At 44.2% G+C, this 25,161-nt stretch overlaps 1 protein-coding gene across 1 annotated transcript in view; it reads left to right on the top strand.

Annotated features, from left to right (window-relative positions):
* Nucleotides 1-25,161, top strand: part of LOC120860881 (membrane progestin receptor gamma) — an 88,852-nt gene that overhangs the window by 45,696 nt on the left and 17,995 nt on the right. The window contains exons 3-4 of the mRNA XM_040236584.1: nt 21,183-21,310; nt 24,467-24,672. Coding sequence (XP_040092518.1) covers nt 21,183-21,310; nt 24,467-24,672 — 334 coding nt within the window. The remainder of the gene's footprint in view (nt 1-21,182; nt 21,311-24,466; nt 24,673-25,161) is intronic.

Raw genomic sequence — 25,161 nt, 5'->3', positions numbered from 1 at the left:
TAAAAATTATATCATCTGCAAATGGAGATAGGTTTGCTTCTGCATTTTAATTTTGATGGTTTTTATTTCTTTTTCTTGTCCAGTTGACTTACCTAGACTCTCCACTACAATGTTGGATAGAGGTGGTGAGAGCGGATGTCCTGATGGTGGGAGGAAAGCTTTCTATTATATGTTAGCTCTGGGTTTCTCATAGACGGCCTTTTAGGTTTAAAGGAGTTCTGTATTATTTTACTGAGTATTTTCTGATCACAAAAGGGTGTTGGATTTGTGAAATACTTTTTCTGTGTCAACTGACATGAATATGTGGTCTTTGTTTTAATGTTCTCTTCTTGGTTAATCTTGCCAGTTTGTCTTTTAAAAAAAAATATTTGAAAAGAAGATGATTTGGGCTGGGTGGATTCTCTCTATAATGTATTTTATATCTCTGATGTCTCTGTTAGTTTTATTATTTTCCTTCTACTTTGGGTTTGTTTACTATTATTTCTCTAACTTCTTAAGTTAATCACTCTACCTCGTAATATAAACAATTAAACATATATATATATATATATATATTTCTTCCAGAGTATTGCTTTAACTGCAGTCCACATATGCAGTTCTAATTAATTTCTAACTTCCATTTTGATTTCTTATGCAACTTATGCTTGCTTAAGCTATCCATAATTGAAATGTGTTAAAATCTTCTACAGTGGTGTCATATTTGTGAATTACTCCATGTAGATAAGTCAATTTTTGCTTTATATGTTTTGAGCCTGTGTTTTTTAGGTCCATCTAAGTTCTTAATTTTATCTTCCTGGTGAAGTAAAGTTCTTATTATTTTTTAAAAGTGGTTCTCTTTATATCTAGTAATGCTTTTTGTCTTAGCATCTGTCTGATAGTCCTATAGTAACTCCAGCTTTACTGTTTTTGCTATGTGTCTGATTTATTTCTTTCCTTACTTTGGCTAATAATCTCTCCCTGTCCTTATATTTCAGTTGTGTCTCATGTAAACGGTACAGTTGGATTTTATCTTGCTTGGCAACATGTGTCATTTAGAGGGATGGTTTAGTCTGTTCCTATTTATAATGAGTATTGAAATGTTTGCATTTAGTTTGATCATCTTTGTGCATTTGTCCTGTTTTCTCTGTTGTCCTCCCTTCCCTGCATTCCTTAAGTTTTACATTCTTTTCTTTTTTCCTTTTGAACATGCTCTTTTCCCTTCCCTTGTTTTGTAATTAATATGCTAGATAGATTCTCTGAATTTATCAGTTTAGTGGTTACTCCAGCTATCTTTACATGGTATTAATATGTCGTGGTCAATAATGTCTTAACAGAGCAAAGGTTGACTTCTTGCTGACATTACCCAGCTAAGTGGTCAGTGAGGAACTGTGAAGTGTCCAGGAGAATAAAAGGTTAGCCACCTTCTAGCTGTTCCATCGGGAACATGTGGCCTCCTACATCGCCACAGAAGGGGAAGAGGGAGAGATGTCTTAGGTTGGATTTCCTGGAAACAGGCTCTGAGACAAAAGAGCTGCATGTGGGAAATTCATGAGGAACAATACTTAAGTAAGAGGGGGAAGCAGGCTTGGGTAGAAGGAGAAGTCCCATCACAGGCCTCAGCTGACCCCCCAGGGAGCTCTGGAGCAGGGTTGATCCTTCAGAATTGTCCCCAAGGAGAAAAGAAAGCCAGGACTTTGTATCCATCCTTAGTTGGGGGGGGTGGGGGGTGTGCTGCCCTTTAGCAGTGAGCATAAAGTGGGCAATGTAGCCGTTTTCAGCCAAAAGTGATTTCCACTGGGGGATGAGTGGCTCAGTTCTTAAGAGTGGAAGGGTTGCATCCCAAGTCCATGACAAGAGGGCATCATTCTTTCACTGCCCTGGCCTGGAATTAATTGCAACCAGATACAGTCAACATGGACCCAATCTAATGACAAGAAGGTCTGAGACGTGTAAGAAAGCACTTAGAGTATGTGGTGAGCACCAACTGTCTTTACTCTGCCCCTCTTCTTGGATCTGAGGACTAGTGGCTTTCAGCAATTCTAGACATTTACAGGCCTAGACATGTGATGCTTTTGAATTGTGATGCTGGAGAAGACTCTTGAGTCTCTTGGACTTCAAGGAGATCAAACCAGTCCATCCTAAAGTCCATCCTGAATATTCATTGGAAGGACTGATGCTGAAGCTGAAACTCCAGTACTCTGGCTACCTATTCGAAGAGCCAACTCATTGGAAAAGCCCCTGATGCTGGGTAAGATTGAAAGCCAAAGGAGAAGGGGGTGGCAGAGGATGAAGTGGTTAGATAACATCACCTGCTCAGTGGACATGAATTTGGGCACACTCTGGGAGATAGTGGAAGACAGGGTAGCCTGGTGTGCTGCAGTCTATGGGGGTTGCAAAGAGTCGGACTCGACTTAGCGACTGAACAACAGCTATAGACATTTACCAGTTATCTCTTCAAATATCACATCAGAATCACTGTATTTTCTCCTTCCAGAGAAATTTTCACCATGTCTCTTATTTGCTTTTTCACATCTTCTATTTTGTAATCTCTCTGACTGCATCCTGGGTAGTTTCTCTGAATGTACTTTCAGTTGGCTGATTTCCCCACCAACTTGGTGTACTATGCTATTTATCCTTTCAATGAATTTTTATTTGTTCTTGTTTTCAATTTTTTAAAGTTGCATTATCTTCTTTTCAAATCTGCTTGTTTATTGTTTCTATGTTTAGCTCTTTCTTTAAACATACTTGAACATAATTATTTTATATTTCAGTATCTGTTCTTTGGTCTTTCTGCTGTCTCCTGTTTTTGCTGTTTCTCATTCATGGCATTTTGTTTTCAGGTGTGTGCATGCTTGTATTAAAATAGAAATTCTTCAGAGAGGATTTGCATTTGTTTTGTTACTTGCCTGAGGAAACTATAAAACTTTGATTTCTGTTTGTAACCATGGTAAGTTTTCCACTTGAGACTTCTCGGACCATGGTGGTGGTATGGATTTGGACCACGGACCCCCTGTGAAGATGAGCTGATGGTCCTAAATTCTTGGGAGAGATTTTTTTTTTTTTCAGAGAGACAACTTTTGTAACTGTCTTGTTCTGTCTGGTAAGATTTATTTTGCATTCACTTATCTTTAAAGTCCTAGTTTTATTGATGAAGTCACCTATTAGATTCCCTGCTTTTGATGGGTCTTGGATTTCATCTTTTATTTGCAAAGCTTGGCAGCAGAAACTCTGATGGTGAAAGCAGTGTACCTCATAGAGTTCCTGGTTTCCTTTGTTTGAGGGCTTTATGGCTTTCTTCCTTTTGTGCCATCTTGCTAATACATTTATCCAGTACATGATTCAGACTTCATGTTGCATTTTAATTGTTTTCTTTGAAGGATCTTCATAACATCTAATCCACCATTCTACCAGAACCAGAAGTTCCCCAGCTATTCTTCCAGGCCCTTTCTGCATCACAAGGGTCCAGCCATCCCTTCCTTCTGAAAACTTTTATAACATCTAGCATATCCATGAAATGCTTGTAGCAATCCTTGACTCCACTAGGCTGGATGTAGTGAAGCATCCTGGGCTTTTCAATCTAACTAACAAGGGTTTGCATCTTGCTTCTGGTATTTCTTCTGACTTTGGAAATTCCATTTCATAGAACTTCACTTTCCTCATCTGTAGAATGGGCTTGACAGTCGTTACCTTTCAGTGCTCTCATGATGAACAAATAAAACTGGGTTTTCCCCTGCCATGCGCTGGATCTGAATCAGAATAAATAAAGGTCACAGACTATATGTCTAAATATGTAAAAGTCAAAATGAAGCTCATAGTTACATGAATTCTACCTTGACAAAAATCCCTTCATAATGACAAAAAAACAATATGTAAAACTGTGATTCCCAGGTGGGGCTGGTGGTAAAGAACCTGCCTGCCAGTGCAGGAGACGTAAAAGATGCGGGTTCGATCCCGGGTCAGGAAGATCCCCTGGAGGAGGACATGACAACCCATACCACTATTCTTGCCTGGGAAATCCATGGGCAGAAGAGCTTAGTGGGCTACAGCCCATGGGGTTGCAAAGAGTTGGACACAACTGGAGCACCTTAGCGCAATGCCAATAGAATGCCAAAGACAACTGAACTTAATTATTATTGTACATGTCTGGATATGATGTTGATGAATTAGTGATGTTTGAATGAGTATAATAGCATATTACAAAGCAGAGACATTACTTTGTCAACAAAGGCTATGGTTTTTCTAGTGGTCATGTTTGGATGTGAGAGTTGGACTGTGAAGAAAGCTGAGCACTGAAGAATTGATGCTTCTGAACTGTGGTGCTGGAGAAGACTCTTGAGAGTCCCTTGGACTGCAAGGAGATCCAACCAGTCCATCCTAAAGGAAATCAGTCCTGGGTGTTCATTGGAAGGACTGATGTTGAAGCTGAAACTCCATAATTTGGCCACCTGATGCAAAGGGCTGACTCATTTGAAAAGACCCTGATGCTGGGAAAGATTGAGGGCAGGAGGAGAAGGGGACGACAGAGGATGAGATGGTTGGATGGCATCACCGACTCAATGGACATGGATTTGGGTGGACTCTGGGAGTTGGTGATAGACAGGGAGGCCTGGCGTGCTGCAGTTCATGGGGTTGCAAAGACTCGGACATGACTGAGTGACTGAACTGAATTGAACTGAATACACATAATTCATAAATTTGCATGTTTATTCTATAACATTTATTTTTCTTGCCTTCACTTCAGCAAAATTATGATAACTTTGTAATCAACATTATCACATAATTTATGTTCTATTAACAATGATGCCAAATTAGATCATTATTCATGAATCATAGTTCTTAGATATTTTTTAAAAATTTTAGTTACTTTCATTTGCAAGAAATTTCTGTTGACTTTTTACTCAACTCTGCTGAGGCAGAGGAACTGGAATTATCAAAAATATTCTTAAAGCCACCTTTAGAATCAGAAATTACTATAAATTTTGCTTCTCAGTTTCAAACATGGTAATGCAGTTTCATATAATGATTATAACTGAGCACTAGAATTATGAAATATTTTAAATTCATATGAATCATCTTATGTTGCTGTTTTCACTCTCTTAAAACAGTATCTGTATCTATAGTTACTTGATTTTTCTTTTTTTCAAGAAAAAATTATTATTAAAAAAACTGAAAGTAGTATCTTGCTCAGTTATTATACTTCAGTCAACAATGTCCAGAAAAATAATTTCTGTGGGAATCAATTTCAAGATTGTGAATCTTCTCTTTCATAGTCCACAGACGTTCTTGTGTCCTTATTTGAATTTTATTTTATTGAAATATCATTTTTCTTGAATATTTCATGTGTGGTCCCTTTAGAAAAGTTCTAGAGATATTTAAAATAATAAATATACATTTTTAATCCCTTTAAAAGTGAAATTAGCCAAATCTAGATTTTTTGGAGGCTTTTGCTAAACACATCCCATAGCAAATATCTGTGGACAGCTCAGGTTCAAAACCAGCGTCATTTCCCATAAAAAGGTGGGATTTGCTCTATTTGAGGACCTTCTGTTGTTTCACTGATTTCTTTGTCATGTTGCCTAAATTTTATCTAAGTGTGTAATGACATTTATTTGGCCTTCCCATTGCATGCGTAAGAGTGGTTTATGGTCAGATTTGATATGTGTTTCAGCAAGATGTCCCATATTGGGGAAACTTCAGAGGATGTCACATATAATCTTTGAATTGTTTCAAAGCAAGGCATCAGTTGTCCTAGTAAGAAACTGAAACCATGTGCTACCGTCTCCAGTTCTAAGAATGGTTTTGGATCTGGGGACAAATTCCACCTTGTATTAGTTTTCTCCTATCACCATAACAAATTATGGCAAATCTGATAGCTTAAAAAGAGGATAGATTAAAAAAAAAAAAAGAGGATAGATTATCTTACAGTGCTGTCATTTAGAAGTCTCACACGGGTCTTGCTAGACTAAAATCAAAGTGTCAGTGGAGGCTCGATGGGAGAATCTGTTTTCTTGCCTCTTCCAGCTTCTGGCGACCACCCACATTCCTTGGCTCCTGGCCCATTTCCTCCACCTTCAAAGCCAGCAGTGTTGCAGTTGTCAACCATTCCTCCATAGCCACATCTCCTCCTTTCCTCCGCTTTTAAGGACCCTCATGATTACATTAGGCCTACCTGGATAGTCCGGACAATCTCCCTATTTTAAGGTCAGCTGATTAGCCGCTTGAATGCCACCCATGACCTTAACTCCCCTTTGCCATGTAACCTAACATGCTTACAGGTGCTGGCAGTTAGGACAAGGACGTTCTTGGGAGGACATTGTTTTGCCTACTACAGATTTTCCAATCATGTTATCACAAGCTTGCCCATGGCAGATTTTTAAATCAATGCCTAGAATTTAAAATTGGTTTTCTAGTTCTTAGATCAAAGACTATATATTATACTGATGGAATGTATCATTATACTGATATTATTCTATATATGCTGCTGCTGCTGCTAAGTCGCTTCAGTCATGTCCAATTCTATGCGACCCCAGAGACAGCAGCCCACCAGGCTCCCCCGTCCCTGGGATTCTCCAGGCAAGAACACTCCAGTGCATAAAAGTGAAAAGTGAAAGAGAAGTCGTTCAGTTGTGTCCGACTCCTAGTAACCCCATGGACTTCAGCCCACCAGGCTCCTCTGTCCATGGGATTTTCCAGGCAAGAGTACTTATATAGTATATGTTATTATACTGGCGAGATGCTCCACCGTTTCTCCTTCATCACTTCTTCTATAGATCAGCACTCTGTATTATGCCCATCATTCAATGGACTTCTCACCCTGGTACACCCTACCTGCACCTTACTTTTTAAGAACGTACTATATGTCTTTTTTTTTTTCACTTTATTGTTCATTAAAGTATTAATATCCTTTGGCTCCTCCATCCTAGATACAATGATCATTTCTTTTCACTACTTTGCTTCCATCTTACATGTTTGGTCAGAAGAAATTTACCATCATTTTATATAAATATGGCATTGAATGTTTGGAAAGCTACTTCATTCTTGACTGAATACTGAACACATTTTTTAAAGAACATTGCCCCCAATATTCTAAATTGACCTTTACTTGTAATTGCTTAATACCAATAATGGTTGGCTATTAATTCAGTCGATTTGCAGTTCTAGTAATTGTGCGTGGGTTGTGTACCAGTGATGTTTTATGCTCTTTAGGTTGAGAACTTCAGTGTTTTCTTTTACCAGGACCAGCCACGGTCTATTCTGCATGAGACAGTGGCTTGATGTCAGACCCAGTGTCAGGGACCTTGAGGTACTCACTAAATGACGGGTTATACTTGACATAGCAATCTGTGGCCTGCTCTCTTCCCTCCCCATTCTCTCCAGGCCTCTGCCCACCAACACCTCACCAGACTCCTTGCTGGTGTCTCACTGTGCCCTCTCTTGACTTTTCATGCCCGTGTCTTTGGTTTCATCTTAACTTATCTAAAGGGCACCTCCTCTTCGGTGATAAACTATATTCCAGGCAGGGAGGTGACAGCACGATGCTGAGCCAGGAGCCTGGGCTGGAGGCCAGACATAGTGGCGATGTCTGCATGCCCTGAGAGCATGTTGGCAACGCAGATGCCCCAGCCCCACCAACCGCCCCGGTGATCTCAGACACCTGCGGAAGGACCGTGGAGAGGCGCTGGCTTAGAGACTTTGTCACTCAACCTCACCACTCACAGTTTGTCTTAGTCAGCTTGAGCTGCCATAGAAAGTAGCACAGACTGGGTGGCTTAAATTTCTGGTGAGCAGAAATTTATTTTCTCACAGTTCTGGAGGCTGGAAGTGCAAGATCAAGGTGCCAGCAGGGTTGGATTTCTCTGAGGTCCCTCTTTAGCTTGCAGAGGGCCACCTTCCTGCGGTGACCTCCCTGGGTCATCCCTCTGCCTGCGTATCCCTGGGGCCTCCCTGCATGTCCAGATTTCGTCCTCTTGTGAGGGACACCAGTTAGATTAGAGTATCCCTCTTGTTTTGACTTTATCACCTCTTTTTTTTCCCCCTTAAAAAATGTTTTTTTATTTTTAAATGAAACAAAGATGAATATTTTTAATGATAATAGGTAAAATTCACAAAAAAGATAGACATCATAAATGATTAGACACCTAACAACAAAGAAACAAAGATGCATAAAGCAAAAATCAGAAAAAATATAAGGGAAAAGAAAAAATATATAGTCATAGTAAGACATATTAATAGTTCTCTGAGAATATTTTATTAAGTGCAGAAAAAATAAGAATAGAAGCATCTTGAGTGATGTCATTAATAATTTGTATGTGATAGATTTATATTTATATTAATTTTATATCCTATACAAATGTATTTAAAATTTTGTATCTCATACATTGTAATTAGATTTCCATAGGACATTAGAAAAACTAGCTAAAAGATAAACCTTACCAAGTTTCAAAAAGTAGAATCCTGGGGTTTTTTGGTGTAATTCAGTTATACATATACACATATATTATTTTTGAAAATACTTTCAATTATAGGTTATTGTAAGATATTGACTATTGTTCCCTGTGCTATACAGTAAACCTTTGTGGCTTGTTGCATATCTATTTTTTTAAATTATAGATCTAGCATTCTATTCATACTAAGTCAAACAAGTGGAATCAAAATACCATAAATGTTTTAGTTAGGATAAAATTTTTAAGTTTTCTAAAAATATATATTATACATATTATTTCTATATATGTATATAGAAGCTTTTCTGCTCAGCTTGATAAAGACTTGAGAAAGGACATAAAAAAAAAAAAGGAGCTGGAGAAATCAGAAAACATAAACTAAGTGAAATGAGAGACTGAATATGAAATAGAAAAAGTGAAAGAAACTAGATAAAAGAGATCCTCATATAGTCCAGTTGTTTTTAAACATGGCTGCTCATTAGAAACATATCTGCAGTCTGGAGGGAAAAAAAACAATACCTGGGCATTTGTATTTTTTAGAAAATTCTAAGATAATTCTGATATGCATCTGTGTTTTAAAAAGTGATTGCAGGTTTCTCTATTAAATGGTAGTTTTGGTGATACAGAATTCTGTTATTTTTCTGTTGAACAATCCTGATACAATGGTATTAAGTGAGTAATAGCTACATAATCACAATTGTAGAGGATGTTTATCAGTTTTGACAAAAAATAAAAGATAATTGTAATTGCAAGCCATAATGAAAACGTGATTAACCTAACAATATAAAATAATTACATACACTTTGGAGGATCAAGCAGAGTGATGTGGTAAGTGGAAGTGCATATATGCACACGTTTCATCTGTTCAGCCAGTCCATGTCTGTGTTTGACGTAGTTAATCTACTTACATTTTAGATAATTATCAATATGTATGATCCTGTCACCCTGTTTGTTTAACCTATACCCTGAGCACATCATGAGAAATGCTGGGCTGGATGAGTTACAAGCTAGAATCAAGATAGGCAGGAGAAACATCAACAACCTCAGATATGTGGATGATATCACTCTAATGGCAGAAAGCAAAGAGGAACTAGAGAGCCTCTCAATGAGGGTGAAGGAGAGTGAAAGAGCCAGCTTAAGACTAAATATTAAAAAAACTAAGATCATGGCATCCGGCCCCATTACTGCATGGCAAATAGAAGGGGAAAAGTGGAAGTAGTAACAGATTTCCTCTTCTTGGGCTCTAAAATCACTGCAGATGGTGACTGCAGCCATGAAATTAGAAGACGATTGCTTCTGGGCAGGAAAGCTATGACAAACTTAGTGTGTTGAAAAGCAGAGACATGACTCTGCCGACAAAGGTCTGTATAGTCAGGGCTATGGTCTTCCAAGTGGTCATGAATGGTTGTGATAGCTGGACCATAAAGAAGGCAGAGTGCCAAAGAACTGATGCCTTTGAACTGTAATGCTGGAGAAGATTCCTCAAAGTCCTTTGGACAGCGAGGAGATCAAACCAGTCAATTTTAATGAAAATCAACCTTGAATAATCACTGGAAGGACTGATGCTGAAGCTAAAGCGCCAGTATTTTGATCATCTGATGGGAACAGACGCATTGGAAAAGTCCCTGATACTGGGAAAGATGGAGGGCAGAAGGAGAAGAGGGCATCAGAGGATGAGATGGCTGGATGGCATCTCCGATGCAATGAACATAAACTTGGGCAAGCTTAGGGAGATGGTGAGGGACAGGGAGTCCTGTCGTGCTTCAGTCCATGGGGTCGCAAAGAGCTGGACACGGCTGGGTGACGGAGCAACAACAACAATGTGATCCTATTACTGTTTTCTTAATTGTTTTGAGTATTTTCTATAGATGGGTCTTTTCCTTCTCTTGTTTTCTACCTAGAGAAGTTCCTTTAGCATTTGTTATAAAACTGGTTTGATGATGCTGAATTCTGTTATCTTTTGCTTGTCTGGAAAGCTTTTGATCACCTCATAATCACCTCTTTTAAAACTATCCCCATGGGACTTTCATGGTGGTCCAGCCGTTAAGAATCTGCCTTTCTATGCAGACACATGGGTTTGATACTTGGGGGGGAGGGAACTAGATCCCACATGCCACATTCTGCAGCTAAGACCTGGTGCAGCCAAATAAAGTATTTAAAAACACTATCTCCAAATACAGTCACATTCTGAGGTGCTAGAGGTTAGGGCTTTAATATAGGAATTTTGTTGTTGTTATTGCTCGGAAACCCAGTCGTGTCTGACTCTTTGCGACCCCATGGACTGCAGCACGCCAGGCCTCCCTGTCCCTCATGATCTCCTGAAACTTGCTCAAGTTCGTGTTCATTGCATTGGAGATGCCATCCAGCCGTCTCATCCTCTGATGCCCTCTTCTCCTCCTGCCTCCATCTTTCCCAGCATCAAGGACTTTTCTAATGAGTCATCTGTTCCCATCAGATGACCAAAATACTGGAACTTCAGCTTCAGCATCAATCCTACCAGTGACTATTCAGGGTCTGTTTCCATAAAGATTGACTGGTTTGATCTCCTCGCCATCCAAGGGACTTTCAGGAGTCCTCTCCAGCACTACAGTTCGAAGGCATCAATTCTTTGGCGCTCTGCCTTCTTCATGGTCCAGCTATCACAACCGTACGCGACCACTAGGAAGACCATAGCCTTGACTATATGGACCTTTGTCGGCAGAGTCATGTCTCTGCCTTTCAACACACTGTCTAGTGTTATGGGAGATGCGATTCAGAACAATGACACTTTAAAGAGAAACAACTAAGGTTCAGAGAAGTGTGTGACTGTCCACAATCACACTGCAGGCTGAGGAGAGAAAGCTTCATCTCCAGTGAGTCCTCCAGAGTGGCAGGGAGGATCGTGTAAAAGACCAGGACACAAGGTCTAATGTCTCAGCTTTGCCCCCACTAATTCTGGGATCTTGAATAAATGCCTTCACCTCCCTGGACCTTAGTTTCCTTTTCTGTGAAATGGGGACAGGAAAAAACTGTCCCTCACTAGGCCATGAGGATTCAGTGAGATCTAGATGAAAAATGCAGATTACCACACAGAGGCCTGTGGCCTGATAACCCCACTCTGGCAGCTTCTCCGCTTTGCCATGAAAATCCACTCTTATTTACCGCTAGCCAGGTTCGATTATTTTCCTTAGGTGATTTGCAGTTTAATAGCTGGAAACACCAAGGGTTTGAAATAGTCACAGTGGCATTTCAGGCATCAGTTGGCAGGTGCACGGGGCCTTTCTTGGAAGCCCAGTGTGTGGCAGGCACTAAGCGGAAAATCCACTGGCGTGCCCTTCCACCTGGCTCCCTGAGGGTTCTCGCTCCTAAATTATAGGCTGCACACAATTTGATTTCATTTCACTCTAAATTGGTTGGCCTGCAACCAGGGAGGCAAGGTGGAGTCGAATGAATTCTGCTGTGCAAATAAGCCAGCGTCTGCTAACTCAGGGCTGCTTAGAAATGAGGCCCATTTACAGAGCATTAAGGCAATGACTGTGGTTTGCTTTTTGGGGTCAAACTAGGCACGAATGCAGAATTGTTTTCAAATGTTTTGTTGTTCAGATTTATGAAGCATGTAAATCCTAGGGACAGAGGAGCCTTGTGGGCTACAGTCCATGGGCTCACAAGAGTTAGACGAGACTTACTGATATCTGTTCTGTGAGGATCTACTCTATGCAAAGTGCTTTGCTGAGGCTGGAGCCAGACTGCGGAGAGAACTTGTCTCCCTGTGCTTGGAGGGGTTCAGAGCTGGAGTGGACCTAACAGCGCCACCTAGTGGGTGGAAGGTCAAATTGGGGAGGCAGAGGCAGGTTGTTCAGTCACTCAGTTGTGTCCAACTCTGAGACTCCATGGACTGCAGCACGCTAGGCTTACCTGTCCTTCACCATCTCCTGGAGTTTGCTCAAACTCATGTCCATTGAGTTGGTGATGCCATCCAACCATCTCGTTCTCTGTCGTCCCCTTCTCTTCCTGCTGTCACTCTTTCCCAGCATCAGTGTCTTTTCCAGTGAGTCAGATCTTTGCATCAGGTGGCCAAAGTATTGGAGCTTCAGCATCACTCCCTCCAATGAGTATTTAGGACTGATTTCCTTTAGGATTGACTGGTTTTATCTCCTTGCAGTCCAAGGGACTCTCAAGTCTTCTCCAGCACTATAGTTCAAAAGCATCAGTTCTTCAATGCTCAGCCTTCTTTATGGTCCAACTCTTACATCCGTACATGACTCCTGGAAAAACCATAGCTTTGACTGTATGGACCTATGTCAGCAAAGTAATGGCTCTGCTTTTCAATACACTGTCTAGGTTTATCACAGCTTTTCTTCCAAGGAGCAAGCATCTTTTAATTTCATGGCTGTAGTCACCATCTGCAGTGATTTGGGAGCCCAAGAAAATAAAGTTTCTCACTGTTTCCATTGTTTCCCTATCTATTTGCCATGAAGTGATGGGACCAGATGCCATGATCTTAGTTTTTTGACTGTTGAGTTTTAAGCCAGCTTTTACACTTTCCTCTTTCTCCTTCATCAAGAGGCTCTTTAGTTCCTCTTTGCTTTCTGCCATAAGGGTAATATCATCTGGATATCTGAGGTTGTTGATATTTCTCCCAGCAATCCTGATTCCAGCTTGTGCTTTATCCAGCTTGGTATTTCGCATGATCTACTCTGCATAGAAGGTAAAATAAGCAGGGTGACAATACATGCAGCCTTGATGTACTCCTTTCCCAGTTTGGAACCAGTCCATTGTTCCACGTCCGGTTCTAACTGTTGCTTCTTGACCTGCATACAGGTTTCTCAGGAGGCAGGTAAGATGGTCTGGTATCCTCATTTCTTTAAGAATTTTCCACAGTTTATTATGACCAGTCAAAGGCTTTAGCGTAGTCAGTGAAGCAGAAGTAGATGTTTTTCTGGAATTCTCTTGCTTTTTCTATGATCCAACGGATCATGCCAACGGATGTCAGTAATTTGATCTCTGGTTTCTCTGCCTTTTCTAAAACCAGCTTGAATATCTAGACGTTCTTGGTTCACATACTGTTGAAGCCTAGCTTGAAGGATTTTGAGCACTACCTTGCTAGCTTGGGAAATGAGTGCAATTGTGTAGTAGTTTGAACTTTCTTTGGCATTGCCCTTCTTAGCAATTGGAGTGAAAACTGACCTTTTCCAGTCCTGTGGCCACTGCTGAGTTTTCCAAATTTGCTGGCATATTGAATGTAGCACTTTCACAGCATCATCTTTTAGGATTTGAAATTGCTCAGCTGGAATTCCATCACCTCCACTAGCTTTGTTTGTAGTGAGGCTTCCTAAGGCCCACTTGACTTCGCATTCCAGAATGTCTGGCTGTAAGTGAGTGATGACACCATTGTGATTATCTGGATCATTAAGATCTTTTTTGTATAATTCTTCTGTGTATTCTTGTGACCTTTTCTTAATATCTTCTGCTTCTGTTAGGTCCATACCGTTTCTGTCCTTTATTGTGTCCATTTTTGCATGAAATGTTCCCTTGGTATCTCTAATTTTCTTGAAAAGATCTCTAGTCTTTTCCATTCTATTGTTTTCCTCTATTTCTTCTCATTGTTCACTTAGGAAGGCTTTCTTATCTCTTCTTGCTATTCTTTGGAATTCTGCATTCAGAAGGGCAGGTCAGATGTTGTTGTTTTTTGACAGAGTGGCTCCCTTCTTTTCTTTTTTTCATCCTGTATCCGTTTGGACTTCTTTTTTTCTTTTCTTGAGATCTGCTTTCAATCCCACCCCTATGGTGTGGTTAATGGGCTTTTCATCCATGTATGGTTACATGAATGGTAAGAGGGAAGCAGGCTTTTTTCCTTTTCTTTTTTAAAAACTGCAGTGTAGTTGATTTGCTGTGTTGTACTAATCCCAGCTATACAGCGAAGTGACTCAGCTATTCACATTTATGCATTTTTTCTATTCTTTTCCATTACGGTTTATCCCAGGAGATTATAGTTCTCTGTACTATACAGTAGGACCTTGTTTATCCATTCTAAATGTAATAATTTGTAACCACCAACCCCAGATTCCCAGTCCATCCCTTGCCCATCCCTTCCCCTTTGCAACCACAGGTCTGTACTTCTCTGTGAGTCAGTGTGTCATAGTGTAGCTTTCACATATAAGTGATATCATATGGCATTGGTCTTTCTTCTGACTTTTCACGCAGCATGGTGACCCCTGGCTCTGGCATTGTGTTGTTTTCATGGCCGAGAGATACTCCGCTGGTCTTTCTCCTTCTGACTTTTCGCGCAGCATGGTAACCCCTGGCTCTGGCGTTGTGTTGTTTTCATGGCCGAGTGATACTGTGTTCTCCTTCTGACTTTTCGCGCAGCATGGTGACCCCTGGCTCTGGCATTGTGTTGTTTTCATGGCCGAGTGATACTCCACTGGTCTTTCTCCTCCTGACTTTTCGCGCAGCGTGGTAACCCCTGGCTCTGGCGTTATGTTGTTTTCATGGCCGAGAGATACTCCGTTGGTCTTTCTCCTTCTTACTTTTCGTGCAGCATGGTAACCCCTGGCTCTGGCGTTATGTTGTTTTCAATGCCGAGTGATACTCCATTGTGTGTCTGCGCCACATCTTCCGTATCTGCTCCCCACTCATCTGCCAGTGGACATGTAGCTTGTCTCCATGTTTTGGCTTTTGTGAGTAGTGGGAAGCAGGTTCTTTTAATCTGGGCCTAACCCTAGCCTTGCTGTAAGGCATCTTCGCCAGGTCTGGGGCCAGATGCTTAAATATGGTCAAGTTGTCCAATGTGTGAATTTCCCAGCCCTTCTGTTCCTCTCTGGCTTTTGACTCTGTGGGCATCCTCTCTTGTCTCCTAGAATGCAGGGTCCAAAGAGAGAAGGACAATAGTGTACCCTGAGTCACTGTGGACAAAGTATAGGTGGGCTCCCCTCTGGGTCTCGTAGCCACCATCCAGCTGCAGCCATCACTGTGTCTAAGCTGTCCCACAGACCTGCCTTGCTTCCGCCCTGTGAGCCACCCCTCTTGCCCAAGGTTCCACAGGCCCCTTGTCATAAGATCGCCTCCTGTATGAGATCTGCTAAACTTAGTCATATGAAGGAGTGAGTAATGAGTATCAATTGCTCCTTTCTGGAGCCCTTGTATTTCAACAAGCGGCCATTGCTTTAATTAAAAAAAATTAAGGAAGAAAGCAAGAAACATAAGTAGACTGATACACATAGTTTCTGCTGGGGGCCTTCCACATGCTCACCAAGCGGGTGCTGTCCTCACATGGATCAAAGGCTGAGGCCATTGGCCCATCTGCCCCCTTGTCAGCATGCATGTCACCAGATGGCCCACACTGAAATCAGATTGATTATATTCTTTACAGCCAAAGATGGAGAAGCTCTATGCTGCTGCTGCTAAGTTGCTTCAGTCATGTCCAACTCTGTGCAACCCCACAGATGGCAGCCCACCAGGCTCCCCCATCCCTGGGATTTTCCAGGCAAGAATACTGGAGTGGGTTGCCATTGCCTTCTCCCAGACAAGCTCTATACAGTCAGCAAAAACAAGACTGGGAGCTGACTGTGGCTCAGATCATGAACTCCTTATTGCCAAATTCAGACTGAAATCGAAGAAAGTGGGGAAAACCACTAGTCCATTCAGGTATGACCTCAATCAAATCGCTTATGACTATACAGTAGAAATGAGAAATAGATTTAAGGGACTAGATCTGACAGACAGAGTGCCTGATGAACTATGGACAGAGGTTCGTGACATTGTACAGGACACAGGGATCAAGTCCATCCCCAAGAAAAAGAAATGCAAAAAAGCAAAATGGCTGTCTGAGGAGGCCTTACAAACAGCTGTGAAAAGAAGAGAAGCAAAAAGCAATGGAGAAAAGGAAAGATATACCCATTTGAATGCAGAGTTCCAAAGGATAGCAAGGAGAGATTAAAAAAAAAAAAAAAAAGCCTTCCTCAGTGATCAGTGCAAAGAAATAGAGGAAAACAATAGAATGGGAAAGAGTAGAGATCTCTTCAAGAAAATAGGAGATACCAAGGGAACATTTCATGCAAAGATGGGCTCAATAAAGGACAGAAATTGTAGGGACCTAACAAAAGCAGAAGATATTAAGGAGAGGTGGCAAGAATACACAGAAGAACTGTACAAAAAAAGATCTTCACGATGGTGTGATCACTCACCTAGAGCCAGACATCCTGGAATGTGAAGTCAAGTGGGCCTTAGGAAGCCTCACTACAAACAAAGCTAGTGGAGGTGATGGAATTCCAGTTGAGCTATTTCAAATCCTAAAAGGTGATGCTGTGAAAGTGCTGCACTCAATATGTCGGCAAATTTGAAAAACTCAGCAGTGGCCACAGGACTGGAAATGGTCAGTTTTCATTCCAATGCCAAAGAATGCTCAAACTACCGTACAATTGCCCTCATCTCACATGCTAGTAAAGTAATGCTCAAAATTCTCCAAGCCAGGCTTCAGCAATACGTGAACTGTGAACTTCCAGATGTTCAAGCTGGTTTTAGAAAAGGCAGAGGAACTAGAGATCAAATTGCTAACATCCACTGGATCATGTAAAAAGGAAGAGAGTTCCAGAAAAACATCTGTTTCTGCTTTATTGACTATGCCAAAGCCTTTGACTGTGTGCATCACAATAAACTATGGAAAATTATTAAAGAGATGGGAATACCAGACCACCTGACCTGCCTCTTAAGAAATCTATATGCAGGTTAGGAAGCAACAGTTAGAACTGGACATGGAACAACAGACTAGTTCCAAATAGGAAAAGGAGTATGTCAAGGCTGTATATTGTCACCCTGCTTATTTAAGTTATATGCAGAATACATCATGAGAAATGCTGGGCTAGATGAAGCACAGCTGGAACCAGGATTGCAGGGAGAAATATCAAAAACCTCAGATATGCAGATGACACCACCCTTATGGCAGAAAGTGAAGAACTAAAGAGCCTCTTGATGAAAGCGAAAGAGGAGAGTGAAAAGATTGGCTTAAAGCTCAACATTCAGAAAACGAAGATCATGGCATCTGGTCCCATCACTTCACGGCAAGTAGATGGGGAAACAGTGGCAGACTTTATTTTGGGGGGCTCCAAAATCACTGCAGATGGTGACTGCAGCCATGAAATTAAAAGATGCTTACTCCTTGGAAGGAAAGCTATGACCAACCTAGACAGCATATTAAAAAGCAGAGACATTACTAATAAAGGTCCATCTCATCAAGGCTATGGTTTTTCCAGTAGTCATATATGGATGTGAGAGTTGGACTATAAAGAAAGCTGAGCACTGAAGAATTAACGCTTTTGAACTGTGGTGTTGGAGAAGACTCTTGAGAGTCCCTTGGACTGCAAGGAGATCCAACTAGTCCATCCTAAAGGAAATCAGTCCTGGGTGCTCACTGGAAGGACTGATGGTGAAGCTGAAACTCCAATACTTTAGCCACCTGATGTGAAGAATTGACTCATTTGAAAAGACCCTGATGCTGGGAAGGATTGAAGGCAGGAGGAGAAGGGGACAGCAGAGGATGAGATGGTTGGATGGCATCACCAACTCAATGGAGATGAGTTTGAGTAGACTCTGGGAGTTGGTGATGGACATGGAGGCCTGGCATGCTGTGGTCCCTAGGGTCATGAAGAGTCGGACTCAACTGAGCAACTGAACTGAACTGAACAGCAGCCCTGGTGGGCAGACCGTTGCAAGCTGAGACTCTGCTGCCCATTAGAGAAGGCTGTCCACTGTAATCTGGGAATGTCAGCAGAAACCATGGTGAATCAAAACCTAAATTTTTTTGATTTTAGCTAATCAAAAAATAAGCTAAAACCCAGACCTAATTCAAACAGTACTTCTTCACTGGACCTTCAACCAACTTCGTTTGTCCCCTCCCCCTAGTTGACCAGTTTCACCCAGAAGTGAATCAAGAAGGGAATGCCCTCGCCATCCGGTAAGCTAATGTCACCCATTTCATAGATGAGGACACTGAACGCGGAGAGCTGTGGCCCAGCTTAAAGTCATTTAGCACGTCACTGGCCCAGATTCGACTCTTTCTCTGATATCTCCCTGCTTTCTCCACTCCTCCAAGAGACCATGTGACTCAGAATCAAGAGGTAGTATACGTTATAATACATTGTTTATTCTTGTATTTTTTTAAAAAAAATTCTTTATTATTTTTTAAGCCATTTTGAAAAATAGAAGTATAGTTGATTTATAGTGTTGTCGTGTTTCAGGTGTATAACAAATTGTATAAGCAAGTATAAAGGAAAGGTATAAAACAAAATATGAAGCAAGGTGTGCACTTTGCTGTACACCTGAAACATACATCTAGATTTACATACGTATATATTCTTTTCCATATTCTTTTCCACTATCAGTTCAGTTCAGTTGCTCAGTCGTGTCTGACTCTTTGTGACCCCATGAATTGCAGCACACCAGGCCTCCCTGTCCATCACCAACTCCCGGAGTTCACTCAGACTCACGTCCATCGAGTCGGTGATGCCATCCAGCCATCTCATCCTCTGTCATCCCCTTCTCCTCCTGCCTTCAATCTTTCCCAGCATCAGGGTCTTTTCAAATGAGTCAATTCTTCACATCAGGTGGCTAAAGTATTGGAGTTTCAGCTTCACCATCAGTCCTTCCAGTGAGCACCCAGGACTGATTTCCTTTAGGATGGACTAGTTGGATCTCCTTGCAGTCCAAGGGACTCTCAAGAGTCTTCTCCAACACCAGTTCAAAAGCATCAATTCTTCGGTGCTCAGCTTTCTTTATAGTCCTACTCTCACATCCATACATGACCACTGGAAAAACTATAGCCTTGACTAGACAGACCTTTGTTGGCAAAGTAATGTCTCTGCTTTTTAATATGTTGTCTAGGTTGGTCATATAATTGATTTACATTATATAAATTTAAATGTAAAATTTACATTATGATTACTAATATTGTCATTATTATTTGTCTCAATCTACTCATTTTTATTTACCTTTCAAAGATTATAGCAGCATTCAGCTAAATCAGTGGTTCTTAACTAAGGGAGGTTTTGCCCCAGGGGACATGGCAACTTTGGGAGACGTTTTTGGTTGTCAGTTTGGAAGAGGGGCATGGTGGGTGCTATTGGCATCTCGTAGGGAGAGGCCACAGATACTACTGCCAATGCATAGGACAGCATCCCCAACAACAAAGAATTGGCCCCAAATGTCAGCATTGTCAAGACTGAGAAACCCTGATCTGATAACGCAGATGTTGCTACTTCAACAAATGAAGTTCTTTCCTTTTCCGTGTTCCTCTCAGCCGCCATCCCACCATGTGTACTTAAATTTCTGTAGTTCTTAGCATCATGGCAGGCATACAGTTGACATTCCACTTTTGTTTCACTTAATGTTACATCCTGAGCTTTTGTTCCTCATGCCTCATCATCTCCACAATTACTGTTTCGTTTTTTTTTAAATTAGTTTATTTACTTACTTTGGGCTTCATCAGGTCTCAGCTGCGGCACACAAGCTTCTTTCTAGTCATGGCGCTGGCTCCAGAGCGGTGGGCTCTGTAGCTGCAGAACACAGGCTTAGTTGCACCACAGCGTATGGTGGTAAAGAACCCACCTGCCAGTGCAGGAGACATAAGAGACGCAGGTTCGATCCCTGGCTTAGGAATATCCTCTGGAGGAGAGCTTGGTAACCCACTCCAGTATTCTTGCCTGGAGAATCCCATGGACAGAGGATCTTGGTGGGCTATGGTTCGTAGGGTCACATAGAGCCAGACATGATTGAAGCGACTTTAGCAAGCATGTGGGATCTTAGTTCCCTGACCAGGAATCGAACCCATATCCCCTGCATTGGAAGACGGATTGTTAACTACTAGACTTCCAGGGCTTCCCTGGTGGCTTAGAGGTTAAAAGCGTCTGCCTGCAATCCGGGAGACCTTGGTTCGATCCCTAGGTCAGGAAGATCCCCTGGAGAAGGAAATGGCAACCCACTCCAGTATTCTTGCCTGGAGAATCCCATGGGTGGAGGAGCCTGGTGGGCTACAGTCCACAGGGTCACAAAGAGTTGGACACGACTGAGCAACTTCACTTTCAGAATTCCAGGGAGGGCCCCACAATTACCATTTTAAATGGCTGTAATGCAGTCCTCCAAGCAGGTTGACACCTCGTATTTTATCTGACCAGTCCAAGTTTCTCATCCAGGGTGAGGTGGTTGCCAAGAGCCTTGCCAGGTGGGCTGCCTGAGGTGGGGGGTGTTTGTGTGGGCCTTCTCCTCCACCTGCAGCCCAGGCTGATGCCATCATAGTCTTCATCAAAAGGCCTTTGTGAAGCACTCTGGTGAATATACCCTGGGCCCCGGGGGGATCTCCTGCAGAGATCATCCCACCAGCCCCTGACATGCAGGGCTTGTCGGCTCGGACAGGCAGCATATATGTCAACCATCTGAAGACCGGGCTGTAGGCCCCAGGCAGAGGGTGCAAAACCAGAATCTTAAGCAACATTCATGACAGAAGTAAGTGCCTCTGGGAATGGACAGACAGGCTGGATTCCCAGAGAAAGCCGGGGCCTTGAATCTGCTCCTCCAGCCAACTGCAGGCTCCTGGGAGGACACAAGATTTTAGAAACCATGGGAAGGAAGCGGGAAGCAGCTTGACAGAACAAGGACCCGGGGTCAGGTGTTCCAGGCTCCAGTGGACAAGCGCACAGCCTGGGAGAAAGCTGGATGCTCCAGGGACGTTCCCCTGAGACCTTCTGGCCACGCTCTTGTGTAACCTCAGCGTCCCTTTCTCCTCCCCCACAGGCGTTCCACGAGCAGGGCATCCTCTTCGGCTACCGACATCCACAGAGTTCCGCCACTGCCTGCCTCCTCAGCCTTTTTCAAATGACCAATGAGACCCTCAACATCTGGACGCACTTGCTGCCCTTCTGGTACCTCCCGGCCCCCTTGTCCAGCCGTCTCATGCAGAGCCTGGGAACTGGGGCTTCATTAAACACAGCTGGGGTGGGGCAAGCTGAGGTTCCGTGCTGGAATGTGGGGGACTCCCCTGGTACGTGAGTGTGGAGCCAGAGGGCATGGGTGAGCTCCAGGGCATGGGTTGCCATAGAATTTGAGGGGTTCCTGCAGCTCCCCAGTCTTCCCCGCTCCCTGCTTCAGGGCCTGATTTCAGAGCATTGTCTTATTCAGTCTTGGAGGCTGTCCGGGTCTGCTAGAAGCCCTGGCTGACACTCCCTAGCTTGAACAAGTCACCTCTCTGGGCTTTGCATGTTCCCATCTGCAGAGCAGGAACAATAAGCAGCACTTTTCCCAGGGCTGCCCTGAGGATTATCATTATCAGAGGAGACGTGGGAAAAGGCATCGGGCAGGGAAAAGGCATCGGGCACAGAGCTGTGGATGCTCATAGTCATTCTGGGGCCACAGCCACTGTGAGGCACTTGGTCAGGCAGCACTTTAACAGAGCCAGCCAAGAGAATGAATGCTTTGGCAAGCGCTTGCGCACAGATGGGAACTGCCAGGCAGGTGAGGAGGGACCTGGTTTAGAAAAATGGGGGCCGAAGACCAGCTTCGCACACCCGGTGCCTGGGCATAGTGAGTGGAGGGTAGAGATGGGATCATAGTATGTGAGAGTTGGAAGGACCTCGGAGGTCACACAGGCCACCAGCCCCCTCACACCACCACCAGCTGGCATAGGTGCGGCCCAGAGAAGGACGTGGCTTGCTTATATCTCATGGCAAGTTCTAGCCTGTTCCAGAAACAAGCTAGTTTCTGGACTCCCCCTTCCAATTGTATGGAGGACCAGAGAGAGCAGGAAGGACCCCAGGGTGTGCTGCAGGTGGAGAAGGGCCCGAGGAAGGAGGCCTGCCCAGCCAGCAGTCAGACCCAGGCCAAAATGTGCAGAAGGCTGCTTGAGCCAGATGCATCAAGGGCAGAGAAGAGAGAGTTCAGGCTTGCTGTGGGATGGGACCACCTGCAATGAAGCCCTAGGGCCTGCAGCCTGGCTAGGGAGGCAGCAAGATCTGCTCAAGGAGGCTCTTTGTCATTTTAAATTTAAGTAAAGGCAATGGCACCCCACTCCAATACTCTTGACTGGAAAATCCCATGGACAGAGGAGCCTGGTGGGCTGTAGTCCATGGGGTCGCTAAGAGTCGGACACAACTGAGTGACTTCACTTTCACTTTTCACTTTCATGCACTGGAGAAGGAAATGGCAACCCATTCCAGTGTTTTTGCCTGGAGGATCCCAGGGACAGGGGAGCCTGGTGGGCTGCTGTCTATGGGGTCACACGGAGTTGGACAAGACTGAAGTGACTTAGCAGCAGCAGCAGCAAACTTACGTAAGGGTTTCCTGGAGGCTCAGTGGTAAAATCTGCTTGCCAATGTAGGAAGCACTGTTTCGATACCTGGGTCTGGAAGATCCCCTGGAATAGGAAATGGCAACCCACTCCAGGATTCTTGCCTGAGAAATCCCATCATGGACGGAGCAGCCTGGCGGGCTACAGTCCATAGGGTCACGCAGAATCGGACATGACTGAAGTGACTAAACAACGACAAAATTTAAGTTAAAAGTCTAAATGCTAATACATTGTAGCCCTGCAGAAGGGAATAGAGTTGGTGTCTTCCCGTGGCCCTGCTTGCCCTCTCTGGAGTGGTTGGGGTGACCTGCTGCTTGTGATCTCCCAGGACGCTTTTCTAGAGACTGGAGCATCTGTGATGAGTGTGTGCACCCAGCGCCTACTTCTCCCCTCCCTCTGCTCCTCCCTTGCTTCTGCCTCGAGATCTCTGTCTGACCCCCACGCAAGCCTCTCCGGCTTTTGTACAGCTGTGCGGTGTTCCATTTTCTGGATAAACCAGAGGTGACTTCAGGGCTGTTTTGAAGTTTGTGTCACTACGAAGGACCAGCCTGACCCTCCCTGTTGGTGGGGCTTGCGTTGCTGTACGCACGTGCCTTCATAGCCCATCCACAGCTGAGCCACGCTGGCCAGAGCCCCCCACAGGGCCTGGCCCCCCTGCACTGCCAGGGCCCTGAGACCACAACGCGGAGCAGCAGGAAGGGCTTGAGGAGTAGGAGAAAGATGCCCCAGGGCAGTAGCACTTGGGGATAATCCCGAGCTGGTAAAAGGATACGTTTTGAAGAACAGCAGAGGGAACAGCTCGCGAGTGTGGACACAGATCACAAGTGTAGCCAGAGGATTGAGCGATGCTCCCGCCATTCCCCGGTGAAAAGCGTTTAGTCCCTTCCCTGGGGGAGTTCATGGGAAAGGAGCCTGACTCTCTAGGTTCGTGGAAGTGAACAGCTTCTGCAGGGAAGACCCCCTCACCTGGGTTATGGGTTGGACAGATCTGATGTGATCTGTGCTGTGTTTCTGTAAGAGACGAATCTGGAGGTCCAGGCTTGGCTGAGACTGAGCCTTGTGACCAGGCCCCTCAGTGAAAGAGATGGTGATATTAGTGGAAGAGTAGCATGGAAGAAGGGGGAGAAAATAGTCCCGTTGCCTTCTAGGCTTTCCAGACAGAGGGGTTGTTTCTCTTTGAGGGGTCTTCCACAAGGGGGGAGCCTGACCAACCATGGAGAGAATGACGAGGCCAAAGCTGGATCCTATGAGGAATGGTTGAATGCACTGAGGTTCTTTAATGTGAAGTTCAGAGAGGTGGGGAGGGATTATGAAGACAGCTGTGAGATACTTGATGGGTTTGTTGTCTGTGGTTCTGATAGGAAGAACTAGGACTGATTCCAGGGAGAGAGATGTCAGCTCAGTGAAACTTTCAGACACTCAGAACAGTCTTGGGAGGTGGTGAGCTCCCTGTCCCTGGAAGCATGCAAACATAAAGTGGAGAGTCACCTGGGCAAGAAGCTGTTAAGAGGGATCTGTCACCACATGCTGAGTATGCAGACTGGACCATTTCCCTTCCTGTATATGTCCAAACAATAAAGGACCCCGCTCACTCTTCCTTGCTCCTGGCATGTCAGCAAAGTGAGACCATGTAGAGGCTGGTCATCCCAGGGGAGGGGAAGGCAGGCGACGGTCAGGTGAGGCCTGTAAGAGGAGCCGTCACCCCCAAGGTTGAGGGTGCACCCCTGCGTTCCAGGTTCTTCTCGTGGAGGTTTGTGAGCACCCTGCAAGTGACGGACATCCTGCGTGACAACTACTCCTGGCCTCTGCTCGTGTACATGGGCGCCAGCTGCTTGTTCCCCCTGGCGTCCAGCTGTGCACACACCTTCAGCTCCATGTCCAGGAACGCCCGCCACATCTGCTACTTCCTGGACTACGGCGCCGTCAACCTCTTCAGCCTGGGTACGTGAGGCCCTGCCCTCGCCTTCCGTCCCCCGCGACCGAGCCACCTGCCCCTTCACCTGGGAGCTGGGGTCGCCGCGAGGCTCTGGTGCGCTTGCAGAAGGGTCGCCCCTGCCCAGGCGCCTGATGAGGGTTTTAAAAGAAACATGTCCAGAGGTGTGCTGGTGAATACCGAACAACCGGCTCCCTGGGGACAGAAGTCCCAGTCTGCGGTGATGGCAGATAGCTATGGTATATGTACTCCCGCCATGGTGGGCTTCCAGCCACCCACCCTGACAGCAGGGCCCTGAGCTGCGGAGTATCATTATACCCATGCTCTAGGTGAGTTACCCAGGTCACGTGGCTTGTAAATGGCAGAGCCAGGGCCTGGGAGCCTCAGGGCCCCTGCCTGTGGCTTCCTCAAGTCCCCGGGCCTGGACCCACCTCCTTGGAGTTCCTTCAGTGATTCCCTCATTGCCACTCCACACTGGGAACAGCTCCCTAGGGACA

The sequence above is a fragment of the Oryx dammah genome, unplaced genomic scaffold, assembly GCF_014754425.2.
Source record: "Oryx dammah isolate SB20612 unplaced genomic scaffold, SCBI_Odam_1.1 HiC_scaffold_11209, whole genome shotgun sequence".
NCBI lineage: Eukaryota > Metazoa > Chordata > Mammalia > Artiodactyla > Bovidae > Oryx > Oryx dammah.
The sequence above is the reverse complement of the archived record's forward strand: the minus strand, read 5'-3'. Positions and strand labels throughout refer to the sequence as shown.